The sequence below is a fragment of the Microcaecilia unicolor genome, chromosome 6 (genome assembly GCF_901765095.1).
Source record: "Microcaecilia unicolor chromosome 6, aMicUni1.1, whole genome shotgun sequence".
Lineage (NCBI taxonomy): Eukaryota > Metazoa > Chordata > Amphibia > Gymnophiona > Siphonopidae > Microcaecilia > Microcaecilia unicolor.
The window spans coordinates 104,993,828-105,013,215 of NC_044036.1; the positions used below are offsets into that span (position 1 = coordinate 104,993,828).

Sequence of the window (19,388 nt, forward strand, 5' to 3'; positions counted from 1 at the left end):
CACTGTACCCACATGTAGGTGCCCCCTTCACCCACAAGGGCTATGGTAGTGGTGTACAGTTGTGGGGAGTGAGTTTTGGGGGGGGGGTTGGGGGGCTCAGTACCAAAGGTAAGGGAGCTATGCAGCTGGGAGCAATTTGTGAAGTCCACTGCAGTGCCCCCTAGGGTGCCCGGTTGGTGTCCTGGCATGTGAGGGGGACCAGTGCACTACGAATGCTGGCTCCTCCCACGACCAAATGGCTTGGATTTGGTTGTTTTTGAGATGTGCATCCTCGGTTTCCATTATCGCCGAAAACCGGGGACGACCATCTCAAAAATGACCTAAGGATGACCATCTCTAAGGTCGACCTAAATTTGCTGATTTAGGCGTCCCCAACCGTATTATCAAAACGAAAGATGGATGCCCATCTTGTTTCAATAATACAGGTTGCCCTGCCCCTTTACAGGGCCGTCCTGCGAGGACGCCCTCATGAAAACTTGGGCACCCTGTTTGATTATGCCCCTCCAAGGATACTAGATAAAGAGGCACCTAAAAAATATAAACAATTAATTCCATTTAATATTTGTTTTCTGAAGTCTAAAATCGGCACCAACGTCCAGTCCAGAAGTGAGTATCACAACTCTTCAAAACACTTCTAGAATAATACTTTCAACAACAACTATTGTTAAAATTTTATTCTATTTTTGCGGGACCTTCATATATGAGGCTATGAAAACCTGTCCACGAATTTCACTACCAGCCTTCTCCTATTCTTCCACCAAGTTGAAATAGACTATAAAGTTTATATCCATCATTTGGATAGTTGTGGAAGTAATAACAAAAAATGTTTTAAAATTCAAAAATGAAGGGACTAATGGTCAGAATTGCAGAAGGCTTAAATTGGTGTTTGCCAATTGCTTTTCTAGAAGCTGCATGTGCAAATTCTATGGGGCATGACCATGGGAAGTTCATGGGTGGGTCAGGGGCATGCCTATGAGTTATGCACATAGGTTATAGTATACTAGGAGGTCCTTTTACTAAGGTGTGCAGAAGAATGTCCTGTGATAGTGTAGGCACAGGTTTTGGGCGCACTCAGAATCGTTTTTCAATGTACCTGCAAAAAAGGCATTAAAAATTTTTTTTGCTGAAAATGGACAAAATGAAAATTGGCAAAATGAAAATTGCCGCGTATCCATTTTGGGCCTGAGACCTTACCGCCAGTCATTGACCTAGTGGTAAAGTCTCATGTGGTAACCAGGTGGTAATGACCTATGTGCATCAAATGCCATTTGGTGCGCGTCCGATACATGTGTCAGAAAATAAAAATGATTTTTCGGCCGCATGTATTGGACACGCAACAAAAATGAAATTACAGCAAGAGACACGCATTGGCTGTGCAGTAACTCCATTTTGGTGAGCTTTGGGCGCACATAGATGCTTACGCAGCTTAGTAAAAGGGCCCCTAAGGGTTATTCCCCTGATTCAAAAAGGTCACAAAAAATTGCACGTGCAAATTTAATTGAATAACAAGTTAATCAGTGCCAAATTAACTTTTTAACAAGCAATTATTGGCACTAAATAGATGTAATTGACATTTATTTTTTTTTGTAAATCTGGGCAAGGGATTCCTGGGTGTAAGTGCTATTCTGTAAACCGCACTTAACTTTTAGTGCAGCTAATAGAATAGTGCTTTTTCTGGCACTGATTTTTTTTGGTGCCATTTATAGAATCTAGCCCTATTCCCCGGATTCTATATAGCGAACCTAGAGTTCCGTGCGGTTCTAGGTGTAGTCTTTAACTATGTGCATAGATTAATTGTTTTAACAAGCTGTTAAGCATTGTTAACAGCTCTTAACAAGCAATAATGAGCACTAATTGGTAAAAATGAGAATTTACATGCATACATTGCCAAGCGCATTCTGTAATATCCTGCGCCTAAATTCTAACGCACGCAGGCAAAAAGGGGTGTGCTTAGTGGGCATGGAAATGGACGTTTCATGGGTGTTCCAAAATCTACATGCATTGTTATAAAATATGGACCAGTGTGCGTAAATCTATGCACAGGGGTTTACACCAGCTTTTCGTTGGCGTAAATGGACACGTGCAGATTTAGTCGTGTGTTAATTTTAGGCGCCATATATAGAATCGGGCCCTATGTGCCTAACTGCCAACAGTTAGCCATGAGCACTTACACCAGCCCTTGACATAGAGTAAATTCTTGTGCCTAAAGGTTAGGTATGAAACTGTGAACTTACGTATTACACAACAGCAGCGCCGTGCAGAACTGCCATTGTAGAATTTTGATGCCATTTATTGAATTTGTCCCATTCCCTGAATTCTATATAGCATGCCTAGTGTTCAGCACCAAACTCCAAGCATATTCTGTAACAACGCATATAACTTAATTGGCTTAACAAGCCAATCAGCGTTGTTAACAGCACTTAACAAGCAATAATGAGCACTAATTGGCGAAAATTAGAATTTACACGCACAGATCCCTAAGGGTATTCTGTAACTCACTGCTTCTAAATTTTAATGCATGCAGGCAAAAGGGGGCATGGTTATGGCCAGGGGAAATGGGTGTTTTCGTGGGCAGTCCAAAATTTATGCCCTTTGTTATAGAATATGGCCCTCTGAGCCTAAATCTACGTGCTGGGATTTACGTCACGTTTTTCTTGGTATAAATGGAGACGCGTAGTTTTAGGCACTAGAATATCAACTAAATGCATTCTATTTTCTGTGCCTAAATATAGGCACCTCTTATAGAATACGCTTAGGCGGAAATATTTTCTGTGCTTATTTTCTGGGTGCTATATCTAGAATCTGGGCCTGTGTGTGTTATTGTCAGAGAGCATACTTCTAAGCACATACACAGTGATTACAATTTAATAATAAGGACTTTTTCCATCTGTAAGAGATTATTTCTTTTCTCGAATGAGGCTCAATGACTGATAGGCCCATTTAGTCTCCCTGCCTACCGCAGTACCTCAGATTCTACATAATCACTGGTTTTGTCCTCCCTTTCCCATTGCAGTGGATCCCGTGTGCTTGTCCTGGGATTTTGTACATTCTGATACAATTTTTACCCATATCTCTATTTTGACATGTTTCAGGCATCTGCCATCCTTGTATTACTCCTCGCTCTACTCTTTTCTGCACTTGCATTATGATCTCTTGTTGTAGAATTTTCTTTGCACTGTATAATGCATCCCTTTGAGGTATTTAAGTCTCTTGCATATTCCCCTTCCCTTCTCTTCTCCAGGGTACAGATATTTATTTCTTTTAAGTCTCGCCTGGTGGTACTTGATAATGTTGGCTGAGCCTTGTATGGAGAGATAAGAAATCATTTGGAAGAAAGGAAACACGAGACCTGGTGAATTTCTTTAAGATTTCAAATGCTTCTTTCCGTTTCTGTATATAATTTGCTGGTGTGTGGTAACATAACATGAAGGGTTACTGTAAGAAAGAATAGAATTTAACGATCCATAACGATTGTAGTGCCAAGCTGAATATATGTTTAGTATTCTAAATGAACAACTGTGTCTTAGAAGACAAAGTGACTGTATAATGGACTCATTTTTAGATGAGAAATCTCAAAAAATGGCACTTTTTCTTTTTTTTTTTTGTTTTTGTTTTTATTTGTCTTCCTTGCCATGAAGAGATCCTGGTAGAGTAGACTTTGTCTAATTGCCAGAAACACTAACAATGGAGATTACTTCAGACAATTCAAATGAAAAAGCAAAATGAATGATGTTAATATAAAAATAAAAGCATATTGCACCCGTGCTTGCTTTAGGATAAAAATAATGATTGACCTGTTTTGCCCTATCCCCAGTGATTATAGTATGGAGGAGTAGTGGAGTAGTATGGCTGAGTAGTGGAGGAGTAGCCTAGTGGTTAGTGCAGTGGACTTTGATCCTGGGGAACTGGGTTTGATTCCCACTGCAGCTCCTTGTGACTGTGGGCAAGTCACTTAACCCTCCATTGCTCCAGGTACAAAATAAGTACCTGTATATATGTAAACCGTTTTTAATGTAGTTGCAAAATACCACAGAAAGGCAATATATCAAGTCCCATTTCCATTTGTATTATAGTGGTGTTTTCTTAGCATTATATTGTCAGAATACCTGTTACTTTAAAGAGTTACTGCATATTGGGGCCCTATTACTAAAGGTTATCACGTACTAATAGACATTAGCATGCACTAAGGGGTCGTTACACCAAGCTGTGGTAAGAAGGGCCTGCGGTAGTGGCAGGGGCTGTTTTTGCTGCTTACCAGGGCCCTTTTTACCGCAGCGGGTAAAAAGCCCCTAAAAAAGACATGGCCATGCGGTAAGATTATTCTTACTGCGTTGCCATGCTGGGGAGGAGCACTTACTGTCACCCATTGTGGTAATTACCGCCGGGTTAGGTGCCAGTTATAGAACACACGTAATCGGCACTGATTTCAGCGCCGATTTTTTAGGCACCATATATAGAATCTCCTCCTTAGTGGCCAGTGATTGAATATCAAATGCCAGAAATAAATAAAAAATGAAACTGGAACTTTACTGTACTATCAATTGATGAAGCACAGGAACAGTGGAAAGTCATGTCAAACACTTGGATAGCCGTTCCTCCTGCTCACACTTTTTACAAAATAAGGCTATTCAGGGTAGGCTGGTGGTATTCAGTCAATTCGTAAATACAGTTCGGTGAGATGTTACAGTTGATGGTTATACAACTTAAATGTAATACCTTAGCTGCTGTAGCCTGGTATAGTTAAAGATGTTTTTCTTTTCTTAAATTTCCTCCACTCTGGTACAGATGTAGTGTCCCTTAGAAGTGGTGTTTGGGCTGCCTGGGTGGTAAGGCTAAGCATCCCGAGACTCACCTTGCTCCTTTCCCATGAGACTAAAGTGGGGTGAGAAGGGCACCCACACCTTCTCAATATAGTAAGCCAGAAACCTCTGGTCTGTCACTTGCCCCAGTCTCTGAATCGTTGCTCTTTGCAAATGCCACAAGTGTCTAACCAGTTGGATATAGACTGGCTGATTTCTTTTTCTCTCTCTCCCTCTCTCTTGGAAGCCAGCTGCCGGCATTGGCAGAAATGAGGCTCATAGGGAGAGGTTCCAAAGACAAATTTTGGTGGCAAAGCCAGAGTTTAAATCTTTGGGGGAGTATACTACTGCCACTAGTAACACATTTCAGAAGGTCCAACTCCTCCACTGCTTCCAGGTTTCCTTCCAGAAACTACCAGAAACTGTTCTAATTCTCTGGCAGGATCTAGTGCCAGAAGGTCTAAGCATCTCATGCACTAAAACAGGTGCAGGAAGCACACAGGAAAAGCAGCAGGTCAAAAGTGCAGCATAGAGAATTTAGGGCTAGAAAAAAACCAAAAACCCACAAAGCCTCCAACAACTGACTTATTGGCTGACAGAAAAAAAAAGACTGCTAGCCACCAGCTAGATATAGACACTGATATAGAATTAGGAACAGCAAGGGGAAAAAAAGAAAAATACATATAGCTATATACTGTATATTTTCACTTACTGTTGCAAAGAAAAAAACCATGAATGTATAAAATCCTTCTAGAGATTGTTGAATGCCATTTCATAAAGGTACGTTTTTAAAGAGGTGCAAAAGTTAATCAATGATTTTTCCAATTGGAGATGTTGTGGTAGGGAATTCCTGAGAGCCAGGAAATAGAAAACACTTCCTGGATTCCCATTTAGCTCACAATGACTTGGAAAGCACTAATATATACCCAAGCCTCCTTATCCTTTGGGCTTCTATTTTAATCAGAATTGGTTGTTATTGGGCTATGGTGCCATGAGCCTTCATACCCAACTCTCTGAATCCCCCCCCCCACCACCAGTTTTATATTCTCCCCCCCCCCCCCCAACTCATTTCAGTAATCACAGCAACAGTTCACATTCAAAGGCCACAAAAATATATCTCCTTTTGGAAAACATTTAACCTGGATCCCAAGTCTTGCCAGTCGGCATTATTCTCCCGCAACTCATTTCAGTAATCACAGCAACGGTTCACATTCAAAGGCCTCAAACTATGGGGTCCTTTTACTAAGGTGTGCTGAAAAATGGCCTGCGCTAGTGTAAGCACATGTTTTGGGTGCACGCAGATCCATTTCTCAGCGTGCCTGAAAAAAATGCCTTTTAAAATTTTTTGCCAAAAATGGACGTGCGGCAAAATAAAAATTGGTGCACATCCATTTTGGGTCAGAGACCTTACTGCCACCCATTAATTTGGTGGTAAGGTCTCATGCGGTAACCGTGTGGTAATCGTCTACACACATAGAATGGCGATTACTGCTCGGTTTCCACCATGCACAGAAAAATAAAAATTATTTTCCGGCACGCCTAGCGGACACACGTAAAAAATGAATTTACCACCCGGGTCACATGGTAACCGGGCAGTAACTCCAAATTGATGCACGTAGAATGTGCATATGCGCCTACAAGGCTTAGTAAAAGGGTGCCTATATCTCCTTTTGGAAAACAGTTAACCTGGATCCCAAGTTTTGCCAGTCGGCATTGCACTTGAGCCATGGTTGCGACTTCCTCTTAAGCTGGGCCTAGGACTTAAACCCAGGTTTAAGTGGGAGCCCTATGGAGCTCAGTCCCAGACAGTGAGGAGCTTCTGAATCAACAGGTATACAATAATAATTTGTGGATAAGTGTCAGAACAGACCTTCAGCGTATTAATTTTATTTATTTAATGTTGGCATCCTTAGTGGATCACAAAAACAACATTGATAAACAATTAGACAATGCTATTCTGCTCAATTGTTATCTGACAAATCCCAAAAAGTTCTGAGTGGTTTAACAATAAAGAAATCAACTACATAGGGTTGAGAATTACAGAGAAGCCTTTTTACTAAAGCTTAGTGCACGTTAATGGAATTAGCATGTGCTAAATACAAAGAAGCCCATACGTATAAAATGGGCTCCTAAGCATTTAAAGCATTTAGTGCATACTAAGGGACCCTTTTACTAAGCTGTGGTAGGCCTACCATGGGCCTACTCTGCACTAAAAAAGCACTATATCAGAATGGTAGTTTTCTACTTAGCACGGGTGGCATGTCTGGAGGCAGACAGTAGGCGTGTCTGTGCGGGCACATTACCATGCACTACCCGAGTAGCATGGGAACCCTTACCACCTCCTAAATAGGCAGCAGTAATGGCTCCTGGTGGTAATGGCTGAGCGCTAATGACAGGGATCGACCACCAAAATGGAGAAGCAGGATCTGCTGCGAACGAAAAAATGTAAGGAGGGGAGTAGCGTGATCAACAAGACTCTTCCAGAAAACCAAGGAGATGAGATGAAAAATAATACATTTTATTCTGTATTAGAGCTGGACTCAACATGGCACTGTGTTTCAGCAATAGTGCCTGCTTCAGGAGTCTACAAATCACAATAAAAGCTGATAAATACATATACGCAAAAATACAACTAAATAATAAAGATAAAAAGTTAAAAAAATAAAATGATGATTCAAGCACATAAATACATATATATTTTGTGTTAAAAACATAAATGGTCAAGGAGTCACAAAAGAGCCAATATTAGTTACAAGGTAATATATACGTTAAAAAAAATCAAATATTCATTTGATTAAAAAATATTAGATACAAAAAGACATAAGTAGAAATCTAAATAAATGAAAAGTGTGACTGAATAGAAGGCTAACCTGTATTTAGTTGTAACCCAATGATGAACTGTAGAGTTGTACAAAAGTAAAACAGTAAACCAGGATCAAGTCTAAAAAAAATAACATTTGTACATAGTGCGGTTTAGGTTTGCATCAAGTGCTAATGAGGAAATTTGTGTGTGCCCATTAAGAAATAACAAAAAAGGGCTATTTTAGAGTTGTGCGAAAGAGTGGCTGGAGCGTGCAGGAAACCCATGACCACTTTTTAGCGAGGCTTAGTAAAAGGACCCCTAAGCCTTAGAAAAAGGGCACTTAAGAGCCATAGTTATCAATGAGGGGCATAATCGAACGGGGCCGGCCATCTATAAGGGCGGCCATCTCTAATGACAGCCCCGTAAAGCGGTGTACCTGACTGTATTATCAAAAAAAGATGACCAGCCATCTTTCATTTTGATAATACGGTTGGGGCCGTCCAAATCTCAACATTTGGGCCGCCCTTAGAGATCGCCGGCGCTAGAGATGGCTGCCATTGGTTTTCGCCGATAATGGAAACTAATGGCGGCCATCTCAAACCCGGCCAATTCCAAGCCATTTGGCCGTGGGAGGAGCCAGCATTTGTAGTGCACTGGCCCCCCTCACAAGTCAGGACACCAACCGGGCACCCTAGGGGGCACTGCAGTGGACTTCACAAATTGATCCCAGGTGCATAGCTCCCTTACTTTGGGTGTTGAGCACCCCCAAAAACCCCCAAAACCCACTACCCACAACTGTACAACACTACCATAGCCCTTAGATGTAGGTACAGTGGGTACAGTGGGTTTCGGGTGGGATTTGGAGGGCTCCCATTTACCACCACAAGTGTAACAGGTATGGGGGGGATGGGCCTGGGTCCGCCTGCCTGAAGTGTACTGCAGTACCCACTAAAAACTGCTCCAGGGACCTGCATAGTGCTGTGATGGAGCTGGGTATGACATTTCAGGCTGGCATAGAGGCTGGCAAAAAATGTGTTTTAATTTTTTTTTTTGGGGTGGGAGCGGGTTGGTGACCACTGGGGGAGTAATGGGAGGTGATCCCCGATTGTCATCTGGTCAGTTCGGACACCTTTTCAAGGCTTGGTCGTGAGCAAAAAGGGACCAAATAAAGTCGGCCAAATGCTCGTCAGGGCCGGCCTTCTTTTTTCCATTATCGGCCGAGGCCGGCCATCTCTTTACCACGCCCCCGTCCCCCCTTCGGTACACTGCTGACACGCCCCCTTGCACTTTGGCTGGCCTTGCAATGGAAAGCAGTTGAAGCCGGCCTTCGATTATACCGATTTGTGTCGGAAGATGGCCGCCCTTCTCCTTCGAAAATAAGCAGGAATGTGAACTACTACTAAGGGGTGAAGTTATCAATGTGGGCCTGCTGTTAAGATGGGTTATTTTACTGTTATCTTGGGCTATTAGTAACTTAGAGGTCCTTTTACTAAGGTGTGCTGAAAAATGGGCTGCGCTAGTGTAGGCGCATGTTTTGGGCGTGCGCAGATCCATTTTTCAGCACACCTGTAAAAAAAGGCCTTTTAAAGTTTTTTCCGAAAATCAACATGCAGCAAAATAAAAATTGGTGCGTGTCCATTTTGGGTCTGAGACCTTACCACCAGCCATTCACTTAGTGGTAAGGTCTCTCGCGTTAACCGTGCGGTAATCGCCTATGCGTGCCAAATAAGAGTTACCGCCCAATTTTTTTTCGCTGCATGCCAGAAAGTAAAATATATATTTGGTGCATAGCAGACGCGTGTCAAAAATGAAATTATCACATGGGCCACACCTCCTTTGAGTTGTGCACCATGAAATTTAACCATGCATGTTATAGAATAAGGCATAGGACAGGTCCACGTTTAACTCCTAATTACTGCCAACTAACATGTACACAAATCTATCACATATATACACACATTTTGAAGTCCAAATAGTCTCCAAATGCCTGCCTAAACAACCAGGTCTTTACTTGGGACTGAAGCAATGAAAATGAAATATTCCCACTAGATTCCGCAGGCATGGAATTCCACAGGTACTGAGCCTGAAAGTCTCAAACTGAAGGAACAAACAATCACATTTTCTTGTAATACAGAAGAATGAACATAAGAGATCAGTAGGCCCAACAGTGGCCAATTCATGTTCCAATTATCTGGCTGGATTCCAAAGAGCAAATCATTCCTTGTTACTTACATTCAGAGATAAACAGCGACTTTCCCAAGTCTGCATCAACCTGGCTAATAATGGCTTATTGATCTTTCTTCCAGGAAATCATCTAAACCCTTTTAAACCTAACTCTCTTAACTGCTTTCACCATCACGGCTTAATTGTGTGCTGAATGAAAAAATACTTCATTAAGAGGCCCTTTTACAAAGGCGCATAAGGGTCTAAACGCATCCAGCCACGCCAAATTGGCATTACCGCTCAGCTACTGCATGCCCCGGGTGATAATTCTGAATTTTTTGTGCACTGAAAACACGCAGCAGAAAATATTTTCTACCACGTGGCACTTACCCGGCGGTAAATGGCAGTGGGTGTGTGCTGCATGCCTATCGCCCAGGTAGCACGTGAGACCTTAGCACCAAGTCAACGGGTGGTGGTAAGGGCTTAAGCGCTACTCATGCAGTGCTTGTACAATGCGTGGCAATGTGCCTATGCTGCCTAATTACCGTAGAGAACACCTGCTCCCTGCCCTAGAAAATAAAAATTATTTTCTAGCGTGGTAAACAGTGTGCGTTGAGCTCAGAAATACTGTGGGACACCTCAGGATGCCCCGTGGCAGTGCTGATTCTGCAAACGCTAACCCCATGGTAACCCTACCGCTGCTTTGTAAAAGTGCCCCTAAAAAGGACAAAAGTAAAAAAAAAAGTAGCAAAAATACAGGTAGCAGTAGAAAGCAAAAATAGAATCAAACACAAAAGTGTCTTGTTTCTTCAGGATTCTCAATTCCTGTGAGACCTATTTGTCTTTTACTTCTATATGTTTTCAGAGATGGTTTACTACAGATGGGAGGCGCGCCGCCAATATCCTTTTGTTGATGCCAGGGATGTCTTCTCTGTTTCCTCCGTTGTTTCTCCAACCACTGTTCTCTTTTCTCCTTCTCAGAAGATGCAGTGGACTGGTTCCCCATTCCAGTTTACAGCAGCCTTAGCAACCCTGTCACTGCTCACCATTTTGTTTTTTACTCCTCTTGGCAATGTGGCTGGGCTACCCAAAGTCCTTGTTCGCATCCAAAACTTGGTACAATAGTCGGGGTATCAGATATAAAGACCTGTCTAGTAAATTTAGCACTAAATCTTGCACTTTGAAATACTGCAAGCCACTTAATTTATTCTTTAGAGAGTTAACAAAGCAGTGATGAGACAATGTAAGTGAAGTGTCTGTAAATGAAGGTTAGTAATGAATGCATTTCTTTTGCTTTCAGTTTCTCTGCTTGAAGAATATTCGAACATTCCTATTATCATGCTGTGAAACATTTGGAATGAAGAAGAATGAACTTTTTGAAGCATTTGATTTGTTTGATGTGCGCGATTTTGCTAAGGTAATTACAGACGTCTATTTTTATTTAATGTCAGATATTAAGCATCTACTAAAGGAAATGATCTAGCTTTATTTAGGTGATAGGTATACAAAATTTTGAACTATAAAGCAGGAATGTTTCTCTGGATGAGACATAACTATACAAAAGCTAGCATGCTCTTTCTTGTTTCCCATAATTTCTTCCATGCTTTTTAAAACCCTTTAAGAATACACATTTTTTGTATGTAACTGTAATATTCCCCTCTGGAAAAAGCATGGGGAATAGTTGTTTGTGAACATTGTAATTATTTTTTTGGTTCTTGATTTTATATTCATTTTTGAGAGTGAGATTGGGTTGGGGTGGAATTCAAAGGTTTTTGAGGACTGGGTTATTTTTTGAGTGGTGTTTGAAGACACTGCTTTCATAGCTTATTAACTGTTCTGGACTAACCATATCTATTATGGTTGCTATCTACTGTAATTGTATGGCAAGGGTCATATTATTAGTTAATGTTTAAAATTGTTTTGTTTTACTATGACATGGTATGTTAATGAGAACTTATAGCCTCACTAAATTAGGATAAATGAAAACATTTATCCTTCGAAAAGCCTCAAAGACATTCTTCTTTTTCTGCTAGTCCCACAATGATAACCTATAGCCTTACTAAGTCACCCCACTAATCCAATCAATTAAGAATACCTACCTGCTACAACTATCCTAATCACTCTCTTCCTTCTTCTCCTACCTCTCCTAATCATTACACATTAATAATTGTATCTGATATCCTGTAATGGCAATGTTTCAAATCTGTGTAAGCCACATTGAGCCTGCAAATAGGTGGGGGAATGTGGGATACAAATGCAATAAATAATAATTAATTATCCATGTTTTATTATGGTTTGGTTATGTCATTGTTTTCTTTCATTTTATTGCTGTACATCATTTTGTGTTGTCTTTTGGTTAAAAAGGACATACATTAAATGTATTGAATTTAATTACTGCCAACTTTCATAGTCAGTCATGCAACATTTAGGCAGCAGAAGTGGCTACCAGTTACAGAGGAGGAGCTGAGGAAAAGTGAGGATGGCATCTAGGTTAAGGGGGTTGACCAGTGATGGGGAGGAGCAGGTGCAAGTGTGCAGTGATCCGTGTGATTGCATTAACACGATATTATGTTAATGCAATCATCCAGGTCCTGACTTCGAGCACATAGGAGCATGGGAGGACAGCAGCAGTCACTGAGACAGGAAGGTAAGGGGGTGGGCGGCGGCGGTCTGAGTGTGGGGGGTGGCCCAAGTGGGGGGAGGGCAGTCCTTGACATCAGGACTCACAGCACAGATCAGCGAATGCGCCACAGACCAGCGCTGAAGAAGACTAAGGCTGGCGATTGGGGACCCCTGCCAGCAAAGGTACCTTGCAGCTGTGGCGGCAGCAGCGCGGGGGGGGGGGGGGGGGTTGAAATTGGAAGGGGCCAGGACTAAATCTGTGGGGGCCCATGCCCCCGTGGCCCCACCTAGCTACACCCCTGCTATGCATGATTTTATCTGCCATAATTTATTGTGTTCATGGATGGTGTTGATGGCTACGTAGAACAACCTTCCATTAGAGGTAATGGAGGTAACAGTAGAAAATTCAAGAAAACCATTGGATAAGCATTGAGGATTTCTAGTTGCAAAGAAGTTCAGAAAAAATCAAGATAGCTGGAGTCCATGGCATTCGAAAAGGAAGTAAATTGGGCAGATGAAATATGCATTAGAGTCTTCATCTTGTTATTATGTTCTATGCTTTGTTGCTCTGTTTTGTGGTGTTAAGAGTTGTTTTCATTGGCATGTACTTTCCACAATAGTATCTGAAGGTGTGCATAATGGATTGTGGAATTCTCTGGACATTAGCACTTCAAGTTTGCTTATAATATAATTTTTAAGGTAGGTATAAAAATGTGGGAGCTGTGAACAGCATGGAAAAGACTTGAAGGAAAGCAGATAAGATTTTATACAACAGCAGCACTATGACCTGTGCTGCCCAAAATATATACATTTGCTTGTTTTTATTTTTGTCTTTTGGTGTTGTAAGGGGGAAAGGGAATGGGACTTGATATACTGCTGTTCTGTGGTTTTTGCAATTACATTCAAAGCATAGTATAGACAGGTACTTATTTGTACCTGGGGCAATGGAGAATCAAAGTCCACTGCACTAACCATTAGACTACTCCTCCACTCCAAGTTCATTTCGTTTTGCTATAAGTTTAATATTTTCACCCTGGAATAGAAGATAAAAAACAGTTATTGAGCTACACCCTGTTTTTGAAAAATCTCTTGAGGTTACTTAAATGTATCAAAATGCCGAGTGGTTGCACAGTGTTTTTCTCTAGTATAGAAGGGAAATTGGGTTTTGAAGTGCGTTTTTATAGAGGCATGGAATATAAATCAGTGGAACCCTACCATTGTGTAAAGGACTTACTGACCTTTTTACTAAGCTGTGCTAGCATTCCCAGCATGGCAATGCCAGTAAAGCATGGTTTATTAAAAGAGGCCCTTAGTGAAACAGAATTTGAAATGTGTACAGTCCAGATCAGCATGGTATTGAAAGGACAGTTAAGAAATAAACATGCCAGCAGCCCAGCAATCACATTTTGGAGCTCCTTCAGGCTTGTTTTCGAAATAGAAGGGCACCCATCTTCTGACCCCACAAATCGGGAGATGGGCATCCTTCTCTCAGGGTCGCCCAAATCAGCATAATCGAAAGCCGATTTTGGGCGCCCTCAACAGCTTTCGGTCACGGGGATGACCAAACTTCACGGGGGCGTATTGGCAGCGTAGCGAAGGCAGGACTTGGGCATGCTTAAGAGATGGGCATCCTCTTCTGATAATGGAAAAAAGAAGGGCGTCCCTGACGAGCACTTGGACGACTTTACTTGGTCCATTTTTTCTTGTGACCAAGCCTCAAAAAGGTGCCTGAACTGACCAGATGACCACCAGAGGGAATCGGGGATGACCTCCCCTGACTCCCCCAGTGGTCACTAACCCCCTCCCACCCTAAAAAAAACTTAAACATTTTTTTTTGCCAGCCTCAAATGTCATACCCACCTCCATGACAGCAGTATGCAGGTCCCTGGAGCAGTTTTAGTGGGTGCAGTGCACTTCAGGCAGGCAGACCCAGGCCCATCCCCCCTACCTGTTACACTTGTGGTGTTAAAATTGAGCCCTTCAAAACCCACTAGAAACTCGGTGTACCCACATGTAGGTGCCCCCCTTCACCCTTAGGGCTATGGTAGTGGTGTACAGTTGTGGGGAGTGGGTTTTTTTTTGGGGGGGTTGGGGGGCTCAGCACACAATTTACTTCAATTCTTTGAAGGAGTAAACAAACGTGGACAAAGGGGAGCCGGGTGATATTGTGTATCTGGATTTTCAAAAGGCGTTTGACAAGGTATCTCATGAAGGGCTACAGAGGAAATTGGAGGGTCATGGGATAGAAGGAAAGGTCCTATTGTGGATTAAAAACTGGTTGAAGGATAGGAAACAGAGAGTGGGGTTAAATGGGCAATATTCACAATGGAGAAGGGTAGTTAGTGGAGTTCCTCAGGGGTCTGTGCTAGGACCGCTACTTTTTAATATATTTATAAATGATTTAGAGATGGGAGTAACTAGCGAGGTAATTAAATTTGCTGATGACACAAAGTTATTCAAAGTCATTAACTCGCGACAGGATTGTGAAAAATTATAGAAGGACCTTACGAGACTGGGAGACTGGGCGGCTAAATGGCAGATGACATTTAATGTGAGCAAGTGCAAGGTGATGCATGTGGGAAAAAAAGAACCTGAATTATAGCTACGTCATGCAAGGTTCCACGTTAGGAGTTACGGACCAAGAAAGGGATCTGGGTGTCGTTGTCGATAATACACTGAAACCTTCTGCTCAGTGTGCTGCTGCGGCTCAGAAAGCGAATAGAATGTTGGGTATTATTAGGAAAGGTATGGAAAACAGGTGTGAGGATGTTATAATGCCGTTATATCGCTCCATGGTGCGACCGCACCTTGAGTATTGTGTTCAATTCTGGTCGCCGCATCTCAAGAAAGATATAGTGGAATTGGAAAAGCTGCAGCGAAGGGCGACTAAAATGATAGCGGGGATGGGACGACTTCCTTATAAAGAAAGACTAAGGAGGCTAGGGCTTTTCAGCTTGGAGAAGAGACGGCTGAGGGGAGACTTGATAGAGGTATATAAAATAATGAGTGGAATGGAACAGGTGGATGTGAAGCGTCTGTTCACACTTTCCAAAAATACTAGGACTAGGGGGCATGCGATGAAACTACAGTGTAGTAAATTTAAAACAAATCAGAGAAACATTTTCTTCACCCAACGCGTAATTAAGCTCTGGAATTCGTTGCCGGAGAACGTGGTGAAGGCGGTTAGGTTGGCAGAGTTTAAAAGGGGGTTAGACGGTTTCCTAAAGGACAAGTCCATAAACCGCTACTAAATGGACTTGGGAAAAATCCACAACTCCGGGAATAACATGTATAGAATGTTTGTACGTTTGGGAAGCTTGCCAGGTGCCATTGGCCTGGATTGGCCACTGTCGTGGACAGGATGCTGGGCTTGATGGACCCTTGGTCTTTTCCCAGTGTGGAATTACTTATGTACTTATGTAAGGTAAGGGAGCTATGCACCTGGGAGCAATTTCTGAAGTCCACTGCAGTGTCCCCTAGGGTGCCCAGTTGGTGTCCTGGGATGTGAGGAGGACCAGTGCACTATGAATGCTGGCTCCTCCCATGACCAAATGGCTTGGATTTGGTCGTTTCTGAGATGGGTGTCCTCGGTTTCCATTATTGCCGATAACCGGGGACGACCATCTCTAAGGACGACCTAAATGTTGAGATTTGGGCGTCCCCGACTGTATTATCGAAACGAAAGATGGACGCCCATCTTGTTTCGATAATACGGATTTCCCCACCCCTTCACGGAGCCGTCCTGCGAGGACGGTCCCAGGAAAACTTGGGCACCCCGTTCGATTATGCCCCTCTTTGTGAGATGGAACATTACAATATTTGAATAAAAACACATAGATTTTTTATTTTTGTATTTATTATTCTAGGAGACTGGTTACATACATTTTATTGGGCCAAAATAATGAAGTTTGAAACCAAGCAGATCATCTTTCAGCCATGCCTTTTAGCACATCAGTTACTCTTTCACGATTGAAAGATAGTAAACTGATGTGCTAAAAGGCATGGCTGAGATCACAGATACAAGTTTATGTTCTAAAATAGCTGATTATTGCATTAAAGTGCACTATTGATGATTTTAGTGCACACAATTTTTGAATTTCATTTCATTGTCAATCAAACCGGTAGATTTGAGAGAAACAAGAGAATCATGGGACATCTTCTCTTCCAATACCCTAATGCCTACTTAGACTTGGCGTTATTTTTTAACAGCGGTAAGGCACCTTTGTTTTTAGTGCTCTTTTCTGATCATTGGGAAGGAATACAAAATGATCTAATTTAAATGAGCTTGACTGCATTCGCATGCTGTCTGCTCTGAGGCCTGACACGCTCGTTATTTGCTGCGCTAGACCCCTCTGATCATTCTGCTAATGGCCTCTAGCACGTGTGTCTACTTTTGATCATGGGGGCCCTAGTTCTCTTTATAACATAGTCTTGATATAGGCATTCGTTTGCTGCATTACACTGGGGCCCAGTTATAAAATTACCCTCCATGTCTGTAAGCTTCCTTTCTCAGAGCATTCCCTATTTGGGTAAGGGGGTCACTGCCAGGCACTGTTCAGTAACAAAAATTCTGTATGTAGTCCTGGATTTTCACACAAACTGTATTCCAAACCAAGGAAAATGTTACTTAAATGAAAAAATGAATTGCAGGATTTTCAGCTTGTCAATACTACAGATTTTCATCCAAGTTTATCACACAGCAATGACACAAATTGGAAATCATAAAGGAGATACTTGGTACATTTCCTGTCTCTCTACTCTTTAGGGAAAATGCACCTTCTCAAGAGGAGAACTATTCCCTTCCTCTTGTAGTTCAATCATCCAGCTTCTTGAGAATTCCTGACACAACACTGGATCTCCTTTTGTTCCCTTAGGTATTGTCTTAAACCCTATATCCTGAAAACTTGAGCAACTTATTGTCTGCTCCTCTCTGGCAAAGATTCACTTAAATACCTTCATAAAGTAGCTTTTCTCTATTTTATTTATTGGGATTTCTGGGCTCCTGGACATTCTCTTCTTCACTTTTGCCCTGTCACATATCTTTCCTGAAAGACACACTTTCTGTCCATATTGCAGGGAAAAGGACATCTCCGTTCCCAGGCAAAAGCTGTGACCACAGTTCCTCTTATAAAATCTGGTTCACACCTTCGGAGAAAAAAGGGTAAGCATCTTTCTCGGAGACATCACATTTACTGAATATCCTCAAGCCTGGAAAGTTCCTTACTCTAAAATATAGAACAGATAAATACCTTCATAGAGCTCTAGTGGTTTTTACAAATGTTTACAGAAGCAAACTCATGGAGATGCAATTATGGTTAACTGAAAAAAAAAAAGAAGTTCCAAGAAATAGGAAAACCGAGGACTTCCACAGGAAAAAAAACAACAGGAAGACATAGACACAATATGAACAAATTCGCCACCATTACCACATCAAAACTGAACCTTCCAATTTCGGCTACCCTAAAAATTCTTGGAGTTACCATTGATCGACACCTAACTCTTGAGAGTCACGCGAAAAACACAACTAAGAAGATGTTCCACTCAATGTGGAAACTAAAAAGAGTAAGACCTTTCTTCCCAAGGACCGTCTTCCGCAATCTGGTACAATCGATGGTACTCAGTCATCTAGACTACTGCAACGCACTGTACCCTGGCTGCAAGGAGCAAATAATCAAGAAACTTCAGACAGCTCAGAACACAGCTGCCAGACTCATATTGGTAAAACAAAATATGAACGTGCGAAACCCCTACAAGAAAAGCTACACTGGCTCCCACTTAAAGTACGCATTACATTCAAAATATGTACCCTAGCTCACAAAATCATTCACGGAGATGCCCCAGCCTACATGTCAGACCTGATAGACTTCCACCCAGGAATGCTAAAAATCATCCCGCACATTCCTCAATCGTCACTTCCCCAAATGTAAAGGTCTAAAATACAAACTAACGCATGCCTCTACCTTTTCCTACTTGAGCACACAATTCTGGAACGCGCTGCCGCACAGCCTGAAAACGATCTATGAACTAACTAACTTCCGCAAACTACTGAAGACCCATCTCTTTAACAAGGCATACCACAAAGATCAACAAATGTGAACTCCTACAAATATACCCAGAATTGTCTTACAGCATTTGCTTGTCACACTACTATCTTATTTCATCATTATCATATTAAACAAGATCCTTATGTAATACTAAATGTATATTCTCTTATACATTTCCAACATTCATGATGTATTGTTAGCCACATTGAGCCTGCAAAGAGGTGGGAAAATGTGGGATACAAATGCAATAAATAAATAAGTAAGTAAGTAAGTAAGTAAGTGGAAGAAGACTAAATGCCAGGATGGATAAAACAAAAACAGTTTATCTTTCCAAGGTATACAAGGTGTACTGAACCCAGGCGGCATAAGAGCCTTCATCAGGAGAGCACTGCTGAGTTTTCTAACCTTATTTGCTTAATGAGAATGGCAATGAGAATTGTAATGGCATTGATGCTGGTAAGAGCTTCAAAGGTCAAACCGCCGGCGTGCCCGTCAAATAAAAAGAGCATCCAATTGGTAGAATCAGTGTTGGTAAGAGCTACAACATTCAAGCCACCAGCGGACCTGCCGAAAAATACCATATACTGTATAGTAATGAAATTAATTGTTGCCAGTTGGTTTTAAAACTTCTGGTAATGCTTTTTTTTTTTTTAGTTGTACTCATTTGATGCCTAATAGTGTTACAGATAATGAGGAAATTCACCAAGCTGCAAACTGTGCCGACATGTTTCCACAGGATCCCAAAGTCACTCACATGGGATGAATATTCATCAGAAGGGGATCCTTCAAATGCTCATTTTCAAATGTGGTATATATCATTCAGTGCAAAATGTGTGAAATGATACTGTTTTGTCACCCTCTTATTAGCCATCCATCTCTCACTGTCTCTCACTCACCCAGCTCTCCCTGTTTTCGCACTTAACCCACCCCACCTTCTTCCTGTGAGACAGTCATTGG

At 41.8% G+C, this 19,388-nt stretch overlaps 1 protein-coding gene across 1 annotated transcript in view; it reads left to right on the forward strand.

Annotated features, from left to right (window-relative positions):
• The window catches only part of VAV3 (vav guanine nucleotide exchange factor 3), a 594,162-nt gene that overhangs the window by 109,211 nt on the left and 465,563 nt on the right, over positions 1 to 19,388 (forward strand). Inside the window, 1 exon segment of the mRNA XM_030206250.1 lies at positions 11,066 to 11,182. Within this exon segment, the coding sequence (XP_030062110.1) occupies positions 11,066 to 11,182 (117 nt within the window).